Source organism: Theropithecus gelada, chromosome 8 (assembly GCF_003255815.1).
Source record: "Theropithecus gelada isolate Dixy chromosome 8, Tgel_1.0, whole genome shotgun sequence".
NCBI classification, from domain to species: Eukaryota; Metazoa; Chordata; class Mammalia; order Primates; family Cercopithecidae; genus Theropithecus; species Theropithecus gelada.
The window spans coordinates 105,101,713-105,116,508 of NC_037676.1; the positions used below are offsets into that span (position 1 = coordinate 105,101,713).

At 38.3% G+C, this 14,796-nt stretch overlaps 1 protein-coding gene across 10 annotated transcripts in view; it reads right to left on the reverse strand.

The window, feature by feature from the left end:
* Positions 1-251: 251 nt before the first annotated feature.
* AZIN1 (antizyme inhibitor 1) overlaps positions 252-14,796 on the reverse strand; it is a 75,735-nt gene continuing 61,190 nt past the window's right edge. For 3 of the 10 annotated variants that reach the window (XM_025394744.1, XM_025394742.1, XM_025394743.1), the window contains 9 exons: positions 14,535-14,708; positions 13,022-13,194; positions 10,451-10,585; positions 8,796-8,877; positions 8,326-8,400; positions 7,205-7,367; positions 3,699-3,814; positions 3,154-3,368; positions 252-2,576 (listed from right to left, as the gene is read on the reverse strand). In XM_025394744.1, the coding sequence (XP_025250529.1) occupies positions 2,465-2,576; positions 3,154-3,368; positions 3,699-3,814; positions 7,205-7,367; positions 8,326-8,400; positions 8,796-8,877; positions 10,451-10,585; positions 13,022-13,194; positions 14,535-14,708 (1,245 nt within the window). In that variant the 3' untranslated portion in view covers positions 252-2,464. Of the gene's footprint in view, positions 2,577-3,153; positions 3,369-3,698; positions 3,815-7,204; positions 7,368-8,325; positions 8,401-8,795; positions 8,878-10,450; positions 10,737-13,021; positions 13,195-14,534; positions 14,709-14,796 lie in introns of all 10 variants that reach the window. The other 7 variants (XM_025394745.1, XM_025394746.1, XM_025394747.1 and 4 more) reach the window with 4 other exon arrangements.

Sequence of the window (14,796 nt, forward strand, 5' to 3'; positions counted from 1 at the left end):
TGTCAATCTATTCATTTAGTTCAAGTTTAAAATTGTTAAGAGGCTAGTGAACTGAAGTATCTAGAAAAGGTTGTCCTGGAAACAGTGCTCACATATATACTGGACTTTATCAAAATTTCATTGTTCTATACATAACTCCCAGCATTTTTTAGCAGAATCAATTTACTTTCTAATAAAGCAAGATTGTTAATATACATAAAGCTAATATGTAAAATTTTACCTCTATTTCAGATAGAAGCCAAAGCAAAACATGAGGAATAAAAACATTTATCTATGTATTCAGAATCACACACAAGTTACCTTTACAGTTCAATTTACTATATAGAAATCATTGGGCTTTATATTTTCAGTTAACTTTTGAACTGAGATTACAATATTATAACAAAAAAATTTACATTAATTAATTCAGAACTTTTTAGCATACCAAATTGAAATACATAGGTTCAAATTTCAGATTTATGGCAAACAGTCTTCAAATACAATACAGACATTTCTTAAAAGTTACCATATCATTCACATGTGATATTTGCAACTCTGAACTGTTTCATATAGAACAGCTCTCCTGCAGATATGGCAAAGTTGATATGCCATGAAGTTCAAGACCTGTATAGTCAGGCCGAGGACTCAAAGTTGCACCATCTTTAAAAGGTTTGGCATTTCTGGACCACAACAATGCACAACATGTAAAGAAGGTAGGAAGCAGTCCCCCCTCCTTGTTAAACGGTTAAAAAAAAGTTACATGGTAGCTTGGAATTTTGCATAAAACCCCATAATATACCTTGAAAAAGTCCAAGGGCAATTTGATGGCAATGGATTGGGGTCCTATACATATTTTTAATAGAACCCATGAGAGTCAAATGGGCATTAATCAAATCAAAAAAATATTAAGCACCTACTGGTTCAAGAGATTTAAATTTATTAGAGATTCATGATCAATTTCTTTTCACCTCGAAATCAAGGTGTAAAAACCAGCTATTAAGTGCATTCCAAACTTCTCCTATGTAGCACAGGTAGAATTTTCTGTCCATTGGCACCAAAGTGAAGTCACATTTCCTCTTGGGAGACAGAAATTCCACACCTGAACATAGAGTAAGTTAGGAAAAAATGACCCCTGTTGTTTATTACTATTGTGATTCTGAGATCTAGGATTTCTAATATACTAGCAGTAAACAAAGCAAATTCCTGGCAACAACTGTCAGGTTAGTGATGCTAACTCCCTTCCCCCAACCACCATAAAGTTTTAGTAAGAAAAGAATCAAAAGTAATGACTAAGCAGAACAAATTGGAAATAACAAGAAACTAAGGTGACAGTTCAAACCAACAACAAAAAATCCTAAATTTGAAATAACTGCAACTGAAGATAGTAAGTGTGCTTCACCCCAACCCCCATCCCAACTCTGAATTTAAACATTCCGTGCAAAAGAGCAACAGGTTTCTGGATAAAGATGTAGCCCTTCTTAAGTTTTAGTGCTCTGCAGTTTTCTGCAATTTTATTTCCCTCCCCCCAAGTTTATTCAAAGTATTTAACAGAATCTTCCATTTCAGCCAAAAGATTGTGATTCAAAGATTTACTAAGGTACTCTATGCATTCTATCTATACAGAAACACCTATTTATTATTACAATTGATTTATGCAGGATTAACATTTTTGGTGTTAAAATTGTTAAACATCATGCTTACTGCACATCAACTCTCCATAATGAATCTGAACTTCACAATGATTTACCAAACACTTTACTTAAATTACTAATTAAATAACTGAAAAATGCACTGAGCCAAACAAAACTTAACTGGGCTATAAAGAAAAAAACCCTTCAAAACAGTCCATATACACATCTATTTCAAAACTACCTTTGCTAGCTAGCCCCTTTCCCAAAGTTTTAGCCTGAAAGAACAGTAAAATCTACACAAAATTTTATTGCAATCATACAAGGGTTACATTAGGTCAACAAATACTATGATGCAATTTTACATTTATTAAACTACAGTTCAAAGCACAAATTTACACATTCTAAATACACTAAACGTTATCTAATGAAGTCACACTGGTCTTCCGCTAACATTTGATAAATCTGGGTGAAAGACATGAACTTTACAAGACTTTAAACACAAATCCTTAGTATAAAAACTGTGTTCTTGTATGTAAACGATTTAATGGGGAACCCAATTAATGGGCTTCCATCTCCACTAAGTCATCCATTTTGTTGCATATTTTATTTTAAACGCTTAAGGGGTAGGACAAACTGGTAGGTTTAAATCTGGACACATTATCTAAATCTCCCATTATCCCCAATGAATTATAGATGAAAGCTGTTTTTGTCTGGTCCCAAATAGCTATTACTAATAGTTTTTGTTGCCAAAAGAATTAAGAGAATAAGATTGTTTAAATTATTTTTCCACACTGGAATGTTGACCAGACACGCTTAACCTGCAACTTCAGATCTAAAGAAGCGTTAATGCCTGTTTAAGCTTCAGCGGAAAAGCTGTCTTCTTGGCTCAGCTGAATGCAAGAAGGCACAAAGAAGAAGTTCTTCATCATTGAGTCTGAAGTAATTCCGGCATCTTGCATTTCATACCTAAATAGAAAAAATTCAGTTAAATTCTGAATTTAAGCCCAAAGACCATGTAATCACCTAACAAATGGATAATAAAATAGGACTATAACTAGTCTTCCAAATACCTTTAAAAGATCATCATTTTTTCTATTATAGCCATGCACTGCAGAGTGATGTTTTGGTCAGACTACACATATGACTGTGGTATACCCGTAAGATTACAGTGAAGTTTAAAAATTCCTATCACAATCGTGTCATAGCACAATGTATTATCCTTTCTATGTTTTAAGTATCTTAAGATACACAAATGCCACTGCATTACAACTGCCAACAGTATTAAACAGAGTAACATGCTGTATAGGTTTGCAGCCTAGGAGCAATATACCATATAGCCTAGATTATGTAGTAGACTATGCCATCATAAAATCACCTAATGTTCCATTTGTCAGAACAAATTCCCATCATTGAGCAACTACACTGTACAGGCAATACGTGACTGTACTTCTAAGTTTAGCATTCATCACAGAATTAAAACTTATTAGCAAGTCTACAAGGACAGTTCAAATATCCCACCTGCCTTAAAATAAAATCACCTTACCAATCACTGAATGACATCATGTAATAAATGGCTGGCCTCTGAAAATCATTAAAAGCAGAAGGTTCATGGAAAGAATCTGCTCCCATGTTATCAAAGATAAGCCAATCTCCCACATTCAGCTCAGGAAGAAGACAGCTTTCCACAATTTGATCAAGCTCATCACAGGATGGACCCCAAAGGCTGCTTGTAAACAGAGGCTCATCTTCCTTGTATTTCTGTAGGAAAAGTTTTACAATTTTTACTCATACTTATGCAGGTATTGAATTTGTGAGTAGATAAGTATTTTTCACTGTCTCAGATCCAATGTGTTCATGGAAAAAAGGCCTAGAGCCAAGGGCAGGGTGCTCCTTAAGCCTCAATGGTACCATTAACTCCACGTAAAGGCAACAAACTAAAAAAGGGACTCCACCAGAAGAACGCAAATCCTCAAAAGGGGCATTTTTCCCCATTCTAAAATGTTTTTCAAAAAATTGGGAAGCATCTTAAAAATAACAGCTCAGTTTATAAAATGCCAAATAGGCTTTAATATTTCTGATAAAACTTGCCTTGTGAACCTCTGGAATGGTATTTAAGTCCTCAGACAGTTTACTTGCAAAAGAACCATAAACACCATCATTCATATAATACATGAAGGCTGGTTCATCACTTCCGGTTTTTTCTACTGGAATAAAACAGGAAAGGGGAAAATGAATTTTTATTAAAATGGCTCATATAAAACAAATAAATGTAATTTTCACATTTCTCAAACTATTTAAACTTAAAAAGACACACAGCACTCATTTCACAAAGGAAGATAACCAATGAGCACAAGAAAAAAGTGCTCTAGGGCTGGATGCGACGGCTCATGCCTGTAAAATTCTAGCACTCTGTGAGGCTGAGGTGGGCAGATCACTTGAGGTCAGGAGTTCAAGATCAGCTTGAACAACATGGCAAAACCCCATCTTACTAAAAATAGAAAAATTAGCCAGGTGTGGTGGTGCATGCCTGTAATCACAGCTACTGGGGAGGCTGGGGCACTAGAATCCCTTGAATCTGGGAGGGAGAGGTTACAGTGAGACAGTGAGCCAAGATTGCGCTAGTGCACTTCAGCCTGGGTGACAGAATGAGACCCTGTCTCAAAAAAAAAAAAAAGTATTAAGATTCTTGAAGCCTTTCTGATAGTTGCTGTTTCGAAAAAAGAGGAAAAAGATCAAGCAGCAAGGAAAAACACTTTTTAGTTTCTTTTCAAATCAGCAAGAGGAAGGCAATATATGCACAAGTAATTAAATATGTGTTTGAATGTGGAATTAAAAATAAAAGTTGAGATTGTGCCACTCACTCCAGCCTGGATGACAGGGCAAAAACCCTGTCTCAAAAAAAAAAAAAAAAAAAAAGAAAAAGAAAATAGTGCTGTATATCATTAGTCATCAGGTAAATGCAAATTAAAACCACAATGGGATACCATTACCACCAACCTACTGACTGGATCAACTTAAAGACTGACAATACAAAATATTAAAGAGCATGAGGAGCAACCAGAGTTCACACGTATACACTGCTAGTGGGAATCTGTGTGTGTGTGTGTGTGTGTATGTGTTGAGACAGGGTCTCACTGTTACTCAGGCTAGAGTGCAGTGGTGTGATCACAGCTCACCGCAGGTTTGAGCTTCAGGAATCAAGAGATCCTCTCACCTCACTCTGAAACCTTTGAAAACACCCATTCTACTCACAGCTACTCTACTCTTAGCACAACCAATACTCATTTTCAGGTTTATCACTCTCCACAAGAAACAAACCAAGGCTCCTTGGAGAAACTGATTACAGGACTGAGGCAGAAAAAGGTTAAAATGAGCCTGGAACATCTTGATATACCAAAAAATAAAGAAGTGCTCAGAGAATAACGGAGACATGTCAAGGGAAAAATGAGAGTAATAGATTATATAAACCTAATGAATAAAGATCTATTGGTCTAAACTCATAAATAAACAGGAGGGAAGGAAAAGATATTCTTTAAGTAAAGGCTAACTAATATAAACAATAATGAAGTTAGAAATTCATCAATAGATGCTAAAACTAATGGGGTGAAAATCTGGTTAGAAACAGGTAGTTTATTTACAGTCTCTAATTAACTTGCCACTTCACAATGGAGAGAAACCTGCCTGACACAACCTTAAACAAGTGCTCAAAACTAGCATTTAAATTAAAAAAATAGCTGGGCGTGGTGGCACGCGCCTGTAATCCCGGCTACTTGGGAGGCTGAGGCAGGAGAATCGCTTCAGAAAGGCAGGAAGAGGCAGAGGTTGCAGTGAGCCGAGATCATGCCACTGCATTCCAGCCTGGGCAACAAGAGCAAAACTCTCTCTCAAAAAAAAAAAAATCACCACAAGGCCAGGTGTATTGGCTCAAGCTTGTAATCCCAGCACTTTGGGAGGCTGAGGCAGGTGGATCACTTGAGTTCAGGGGTTTGAGACCAGCCTGGGAAACACGACGAAACCCTCTACAAAATAAAAATAGAAAAAAACCTAGCCAGGCATGGTGGCATAGGCCTGTAGTCCCAGCTATGCAACAGGCTGAAGGTGGGAGGACTGCTTAAGCCAGGAGATTGAGACTGCAATGAGCCCTGATGGAGCCACTGTACTCCAGCCTGGGTGACAACACAAGAAAAAACACCTAGCATCATCAATATCAGAACAGGCCACTATCATGTGCCTCCTAACATGATGAAGTGAGAATAATAGACTAACACTTCAGTGGACTTCATGCCCCAAATGCATAGCCTAAAAAATATAATCACGGCTGGGCGCGGTGGCTCACGCCTGTAATCCCAGCACTTTGGGAGACCGAGGTGGGTGGATCATGAAGTCAGGAGATCGAGACCATCCTGGCTAACGGTGAAACCCTGTCTCTACTAAAAATACAAAAAAATTTGCCGGGGATGGTGTCAGGTGCCTGTAGTCCCAGCCACTCCGGAGACTGAGGCAGGAGAATGGCGTGAACCCAGGAGGCAGAGCTTGCAATGAGCCGAGATCATGCCACTGCACTCCAGCCTGGGAGACAGAGCAAGACTCCATCTCAAAAAAAAAAATATATATATATATATATATAATCATGAGGAATCATCAAACAAACCCAAATTAAGGATCAGCTATGAAATTTCTACTCTTCGAAAATGTCAAAGTTAAAAAATACAAAGTAATGAGCTGAGAAGCTATCCAGATTCAAGGAGAAATGACAAATTCAATGTGGTCCTGGACTGGATTCTAAACAAGGAAAAACAGAGCTGTAAAATAAGACAATATTGGGGAAATGGACAATTTTTCTATGGGATGTGGATTAGTCCACAGCCAAAAAAAAAAAAAAGGCTTGTTAATGTAAAACAGTATTTCCTACAATAATATTAGCCAACGAGATGGGACTGTCTAGTGCCTTTTTGTTGGTTTGACTTGAGTTAGATTACAAGGACACTTTGTGGCCCTTAAGTAAGAAAGTATGAAAACAGAGCCTCCCTGTGATCCATGTGAGAAAAGGAGAACAGAAGAGAATAATGGATGAGAATTAATCATCTGGTAGACATTTATCGAAAACACACATATCTAAACATCAGTACCAAGAAAGTTGGATTTGGAAGTCTTATGGAATGGGATCTTGGCTTTAAGATTTTTTTTTTTTTTTTTGAGACAGAGTCTCGCTCTTGTAGCCCAGGCTGGAGTCCAGTGGCATGATCTTGGGTCACCGCAACCTCCGCCTCCCAGATTCAAGTGATTCTTCTGCCTCAGCCTCCTGAGTAGCCGGGATTACAGGGGTGTGCCACCACGCCCAGCTAAGTTTTGTATTTTTAGTAGAGATGGGGTTTCCACCATACTGGCCAGGCTGGTCTCGAACTTCCGACCTCATGATCCACACAGCTCGGCCTCCCAAAGTGCTGGGATTATAGACATGAGCCACCATGCCCGGCCAGCTTTAAGATTTTTAAAAGCTGAAAACCACCTACAACTTCATGACCATCTGTTCATTTCCAGACTAACTGCAATTATCTACCAACAAAAATAAAACTATAAACTTCATAACTTACCTCCAGAGGGAAATTTATCATTTTCAACAACTTTCTTTGCTATGATATTAACTGCAAGTGTAAATGCAGAAGACACATAGTAGCTTCCGGGTTCTGAAATTATCTTAACACCAGATCCTTCAGGAAAGTAGATATCCAACAGAGGGCTGATAACATGATTAACCTGTGGATTTTAAATGCCACATTATGGTTTCAATATTGGATCAGATAATTCGCAATATTCAGAAACTGATATTAACAAAATCTTCTAGGAAAATGGAGCAGTTCCAATCACAGACTATGAACCTTAGCAACTTCGTAATTATCTCCAAGCAACTAATTAGGCATGCTTTCAAGTCAATTTATTTTGTAACTATCAGAATGGCATTAATTTTAAAAATAGAGAGCGCTAATAACAAATACCTACTGGTATTTGTTTTTTTTTTTTAAATCATTTTTCTATACTTGATCACTAAAAACAGAAGCAAAATTTTCAAATCATAGTTTCTAGATATTGCAGAAGGAAGGAAGGAGGGCAGAGCAGGAAGGTGAGAAAACAGGTGTGACGTGCATCTGGCCTAAGTGCTAAAGTTGGCTGGGAGTGGTGGCTCACGCCTGTAACCCCAAAACTTTGGGAGGCTGGGGCAGGAGGATCACTTGAGGCCAGGAGTTCCAAGACCAGCTTGGGCAATATAGAAAGACTTTTTTTTTTTTTTTAAAGTCCCAGCTGCTTGGGAGGCTGAGGCGGGAGGATCACTTGAGCCCAGGAGTTGGAGGCTGCAGTGAGCTATAATTGCACAACTCCACTCCAGCCTGGGCAACACAGGAAGACCCTTTTTAAAACAAAACAAAAAAGGTAGTAGTAAAGTTTTCTAAGTATTAAATCATTTGTGCCATTAAGTATAGAAACACAACTGAAATAGAAAATGTTTCATGATAATGTTCAAAGAATTCTATCAAACTTTTCAAAGTTAGCTAGGTCTACTAACTACCATTAAGTATCCACATTTTCTAAGAATAAAATTTTAAAGAGACATTACAGGGTTTACTTTCTGCCATTGTAAAAATCCTGCTCTACACATCCACCACTTAAGTAGCAAAGAAAGCAATTATTCTGTTATGTCATCTACTGAAAAGTTTACCTCTTCTAATTGAAATTCAGTTCCCGTGAATCCTCCACCAATGTCTAACATGTTCATCGTAAAGCCAATTTCTCCCTATGGATGGAAAAAAAATTATTTAAATGCTTTTCCAAATTGTAATGGATATGAGAACATTTTAAAAACCCCCTCCTAGGGAGGTAAATATCTGTTCTGATCTTTAATACAGCAAATTCTTGGTTTTTTACTGATAGAAACAGATTGATTCAATGTTAGGTATGCTCTTTGATTTTATTTGTACTCTCTTCTAGACTTATGCAAGTCAATTACTATTTCACTCCTTTACCCGCTTAAAAGGTGTGACTGTATAGAGCTCTGAATGCTTATGTAATAAAAATGAGGTGTGTGACGTTGAATGTAGTCAGAGTAATTCACACAGGCAGAAAACAATACTTAGTCTTTAACTTAACATCCTGGCTAAAATATCAAAATAATTTAAAGAAAGAACTTACAGCCATGTCAAACACACATCGAGCATCAGATAGAGCATGTACGTATACTTGAGATTCTTTGCAAGCACTCGAAACATGAAATCTGAAACACACAGAATAATAACTTTAAAGGAGCAGAAAGTTTTAGAGACACCTCTTGTAATTTCTTTCAACTGTCATTCATCATATTCATACCATTAAGTATCCACATTAACTTTACCAAATACTTAAACCATTAGAAGCATCAGCCTCTAATTAACCAAAAGTTACAGTACCAGCTTTTTAGAAAACGTAATGCCAAGATAAAACTGTAATTCTATAAATAAAAATTCCTAACAATAAGTCAATTATCAGTACTGTTGCAGTTATACAATAAGGTGTGCTTTTATGTATATGTGGTGCTTTTATGTTTATATAGTGAAGTAACAAGCAGTACCAAATCGTATCACATTCAGCTGAGCATAAAATTGAACATTCAGTTTTACCCAACCAAATACAAAAATGTGTCTGTTGTGAAATAAATATAAAGGAACATTAATCAAGTTGAGTAACAGTATTACTATTATTCACTAGTATTACTAAGGTTTCAGAATAGAATACTTCCTGATTGTGGCAGTGGTTACACAAGTACTAAAATCCATAGAACTGTACACCATAAAGCAAATTTTTCTTTTCCCTTTATCTACTCGAGATAGTACTTCATTAATTTTTATGTCAACTTAAATTAAAACTTAGTTGAAATATGAACAAAACTCTCAAATGTGTCAATATTGTCACCTAAGGCAGAATTCAAACTAGACTGACATGGAATGTTGTCTATTGTGTAGGGCACAGCATGATCCAATTCTTCGTTTAAAAGACTACCACCTATTTATGTACAAAGTAGAATAGAAAGATACACAGTAAGGTCAGGCACAGAGGCTCACACCTGTAATCCCAGCACTTTGGGAGGCTAAGGTGGGAAGACTGCTTGAGCCAGGAGTTTGAGGTTGCAGTGAGCCATGATCATGCCACTGAACTCCAGCATGGGAGATATAATGAGATACTATCTCAAAAACTAAATAATAAAATTAAAGATACACAATAAACTATTAACAGTGGGGACTCTATACATCTTTGTGAGTGTTTGAAAAAGCAAGACTTTTTTACTTTAGTAAGAATAGCAATGGACTGGCAAACAACATCTAGGGCTTAGTGTTACTATGTCTGTAATTAGTTCTGAGGATATAATCAAGTCTTTGAACTTCTTGGAGTCTCGGTTTCCTCACATATAAAATTAAAAGCCTGAAGCAAAGTCTAATTTATTGAAATTCCCCAGAGGAATTAAAAGGAGGAAAAGGCCTGACGCTTTTATTTTTGTTAAGAATTCTAGCAAATCTCCTCCCATCCAATTTAAAAGGTGGCGATTTAAGTTACTCTGCACTAACCCGAATCAAAATATTATTTGCTATCTTTTTTATTGTGGGGAAGGAGGTACAGTTGCAAAACAATATGAAAAGGGATAAGGCATATTTGTTTTGCCTAAACTAAGAAGCAAACACATACATGTGTGTTAAAAGACTAGAAAAAAATTGCGTCTTAGATTTCATGCAAATAAAGTCTTAAATCAATAACCAGAAAGACAGGCTATCACCGTAAAATGTTCACAGTTTTAAAAGTTTAAAACAAATACTCACTTAACCCCAATTATTTGGACATCAAGTTCCTTAGCACATTCCAAGAGATGCTTACAGTTCTTCAGGGTAGTGCCAAACTTCATGTTACCCTCTTCACCTCCAATATTATCTTCTGTTGCAATATGTAGTAAAACCCTAAGAGAAGGGGAGATGATTGGGGCAGAGTTGGTTTACATCATCATCAGCACATGTGAAGCCTGAAGATTGTAGGAAGTGTGTTGATTATGTTGCCAGTGCTCCCAAATCCAGCGACGGATGAATCAAGTGAACCTAATGAAAAACAATCCTGTATAGAGAAAAAACTAGCAATTAGGGCCTAAAGCATGAAGCTTACAAGGATGGGATTTTGGAAAATGCAGCAAGTTAAGACTCTGTTGTAGCATCAAGAGTTGGTTGGGCTCTGTAATGAAAGACGACATTACTTTCAAATGAAGTCCATCAGTCCATAAATCCACCTAGGAAGACTAAATTGAATAGCAATGCCATCATTGTCTTTCAATAAAAATATCAGGGCTTTAAATGTCTTCAAATTTCTTTGATTGTGCTAACTAGCTAAACCTCCATGCTTACTGCAAACATTCTTCCTACTAACATAGTTACATGCCAGCAGGTTTCTAACTGGAAAAAAATAGGTGTCTTTTTTGTCCGAGATGGAGTCTTGCTCTGTTGCCCAGGCTGGAGTGCAGTGGCGCAATTTCGGCTCACTGCAACTTCTGCCTCATGAGAGTGCCTCCTGAGTTCAAGCAGTTCTCCTGCCTCAGCCTCCCAAAGTAGCTGGAAATACAAGAGTGCACCACCACGCCCAGCTAATTTTTTTTAATTTTTGGTGGAGACGGGGTTTCACCATGTTGGCCAGGCTGGTCTCCTGACTGCAAGTGATCCACCCGCCTCGGCCTCCCAAAGTGCTGGGATTACAGGCATGAGCCACTGCAAGCTCCGCCTCCCGGGTTCACGCCATTCTCCTGCCTCAGCCTCCCGAGTAGCTGGGACTACAGGTGCCTGCCGCCTCACCCGGCTAGTTTTTTGTATTTTTTGGTAGAGACGGGGTTTCACCAGGTTAGCCAGGATGGTCTCGATCTCCTGACCTCGTGACAGCCTTCTAGTCTACTGATTCAAATCTATATTTGGTATTTCCTTCCAAACCATGACAATCAAGACAAGATGACCAAGACTGATTAAATTTCTTTAATTTCAGGAGCTGAGTAATGACAAACTGCTAGAAGTTGCAAATATACAAATTCTTTTTGTGTAACTCTTTTCCTATGGATGTATTAATTACATAAACTAAGAAGGTTAATAATGTGGCCATGAAAATAACAGCTATGGCCTTCATCTGGTAATTAGAGGACAAGATTGATAAAAGCAAAAATTATTCTAAGGTTAGAATCAGCTCCATCAAGAAGGTGCCAGTCTACAATCTAACATACATCACAAATCACAGCTTGTCTTCACAGGATCACAGAACAAGATTTTTTAGAAAAACAAGTGGTTCCCCAAAATTTTCCCAACAAGGTTTTTATCCACACAAAGATTTACCAGAGTAATCAATGCTATCAGGATATCTTAAGTACACCATTAAAGTCAGTATGAAAATTATGTACATACAAAGAAAACACAGATACAGTACATTTTCAGAAACATACGTAACTCATTAAAAAAGTAAGCCAACAACTGCATAATTCAATATGCTTTTAGTATATTCTTAGGCCCTCCTGATATACCAGTTTGTGAAAACCTAAATATTTGCCTTAAATCTTTTTGCTTTTAAAAAGGCAAACCTTTTTATCAGGGAGTCTTGCTCTGTTGCCCAGCCTGGAGTGCAGTGGCACGATCTTGACTCACTGCAGCCTCCGGCTCCTGGGTTCAAGGGATTCTCTTGCCTCAGCTTCCCAAGTAGCTGGGATTACAGGCGCAGGCCACCCTGACCTTAAATGATCCACTGGCCTGGGCCTCCTAAAATGCTGAGATTACAGGTGTGAGCCACTGCGCCCAGCCTTAAAAAAGTAAACTTTCTAAAAAAAAAAAAAAAAAAGAATTCCTCTGGATGCATGAAGGTGCAAGTAAAAAATTTAAACTTCACGTTCAAAAAGAAAAGTATTAGCCTTAAAAACAAAACTCCCCAAATCTATGGACTAGGCTTCGAAGACACTGTCAGTAAAGACCATTTAAGAACTATGGCCTGGGGTAGATTAAACCCTCAGCTAAAAAGGAAGAAAAGCTGACCACAGTATATCCTGTTCCTAATATTACAAAACTCAGTTACAGAAATAATGAAAATATAGCCATGGCCCTAATTTGATTATCACACCAACTATCAAGGATTCCTTGAAGATTACAAAATTATATCCCCAAACTGCCCTTAATTTTTTTAATCCCAATTCCACACGAAGGATCAAAGGTAGAGAGCCAATAAAATGCTACTAGTGTTTCCCGTAGAGGACCTTTAAATTAAAGTTGTAATTATGATACACATCATTGCCCTACCACAAATGCTCCTTCTTCCCAGCTAAAAGACAAACCCAACCCTCTAAGTGGTAAGTAATATTTTCAAGTACTTAGTTTTATACTTACTTGGCATTTGGGTGATTACGTGCAATTTTCTTCAATTCAATTTCGTTGTCACATGTCATGATATTCACTCCAACTTTTGCTGCATACTTTATCTGAGACACTTGCTTGCAAGGACTTATGTAAATAATGTTTTCTGGAGATACACCCAACTCTTGCACTAAAGCCATTTCATTCTGTGAAAAGGAGGTTAAATTAAGAATACATAATGTCACAGTTCATATTCTGATAATGCTTCCTCTACTACTATGACCCCCACCCCTTTTAAAACCAGGGTCTTACTCTTGTATTCCAGGCTCAAGTGCAGTGGCACAATCATAGCTCAATGCAGCCTCCATCTCTGGGGCTGCTCAAGTGATCCTCCTGCCTCAGCCTCCCAAAGTGCTATGAGTACAGGTGTGAGTCACTGTGCCTAGTCAAACCAATATTTTTATTTAAAAACAGAAATAAATAAAAAGTGAGATGAGGTCTCACTGTGTTGCCCAGGCTGGTCCTAAACTCCTGGCTTAAGCAACTCTTGCCTCAGCCTCTCAAAGTAGTGAAATTACAGGTGTTAGCCATCGCTCCTGGCCTAAACATTGTTAAAAAGAAGCACCAAAGAAATCTCAGACTTTAGATATGTGCTATAGTTTGGACTAGAAGTAGCTCTAGCCTAAGAATGAGGAACAAATTAAAGTTTTCTTTTTTTTTTTGAGACGGAGTCTGGCTCTGTCGCCCGGGCTGGAGTGCAGTGGCCGGATCTCAGCTCACTGCAAGCTCCGCCCCCCGGGTTTACGCCATTCTCCTGCCTCAGCCTCCCGAGTAGCTGGGACTACAGGCGCCCGCCGCCTCGCCCGGCTAGTTTTTTGTATTTTTTAGTAGAGACGGGGTTTCACCGTGTTCGCCAGGATGGTCTCGATCTCCTGACCTCGTGATCCGCCCGTCTCGGCCTCCCAAAGTGCTGGGATTACAGGCTTGAGCCACCGCGCCCGGCCGTGGAACAAATTAAAGTTTTCAATTAGTAAAACGTTTCAAAGGCTCATCACACTGAAACTTCCCTTTCATTGGTGCACTTTTGTAATTTTCTGGCCGGGCGCGGTGGCTCACGCCTGTAATCCCAGCACTTTGGGAGGCCAAGGCGGGTAGATCCTGAGGTCAGGAGATCGAGACCATCCTGGCTAACACGGTGAAACCCCGTCTCTACTAAGAATACAAAAAATTAGCTGGGTGTGATGGCGGGCGCCTGTAGTCCCAGCTACCCAGGAGGCTGAGGCAGGAGAAGGGTGTGAACCCAGAAGACGGAGGTTGCAGTGAGCCGAGATCACGCTGCACTCCAGCCTGGGCGACAGAGCGAGACTCCATCTCAAAAAAAAAAGAAAAGCTTGTAATTTTCCAACATGGGGCTGCAGATTTAAACAATTATTTCAAAACTCCATCCAAAAGTCTAGCTTCCTTGCATCTGTTCCCTAACCACTGTAACTACATTAAGTTAAATTATTAAATGATTCAGTTTAGTTAAAAAATGAAAAATACTTACTTTACTGGAACAAGCAAATCCAGTTCCAAGAGCTGCCAAAATCTCAAGTACAGCTGGAGCAGAGTTGCACTTCACTGTGTAGAATGGCTTTATCTGAGCCACTATATTCTGCCATTGACTGTGTTTCTTCACAATCTTTCCAAGATCTCCCACAAAAAATGCATTTTTCCCTGTCTATCATGGTTATGAAAAAAAGACAAATATGAACAAAAAAACCATTGAAAATCAAGTATCAAAACAGGAAAGAACATCTTTCCTCCAC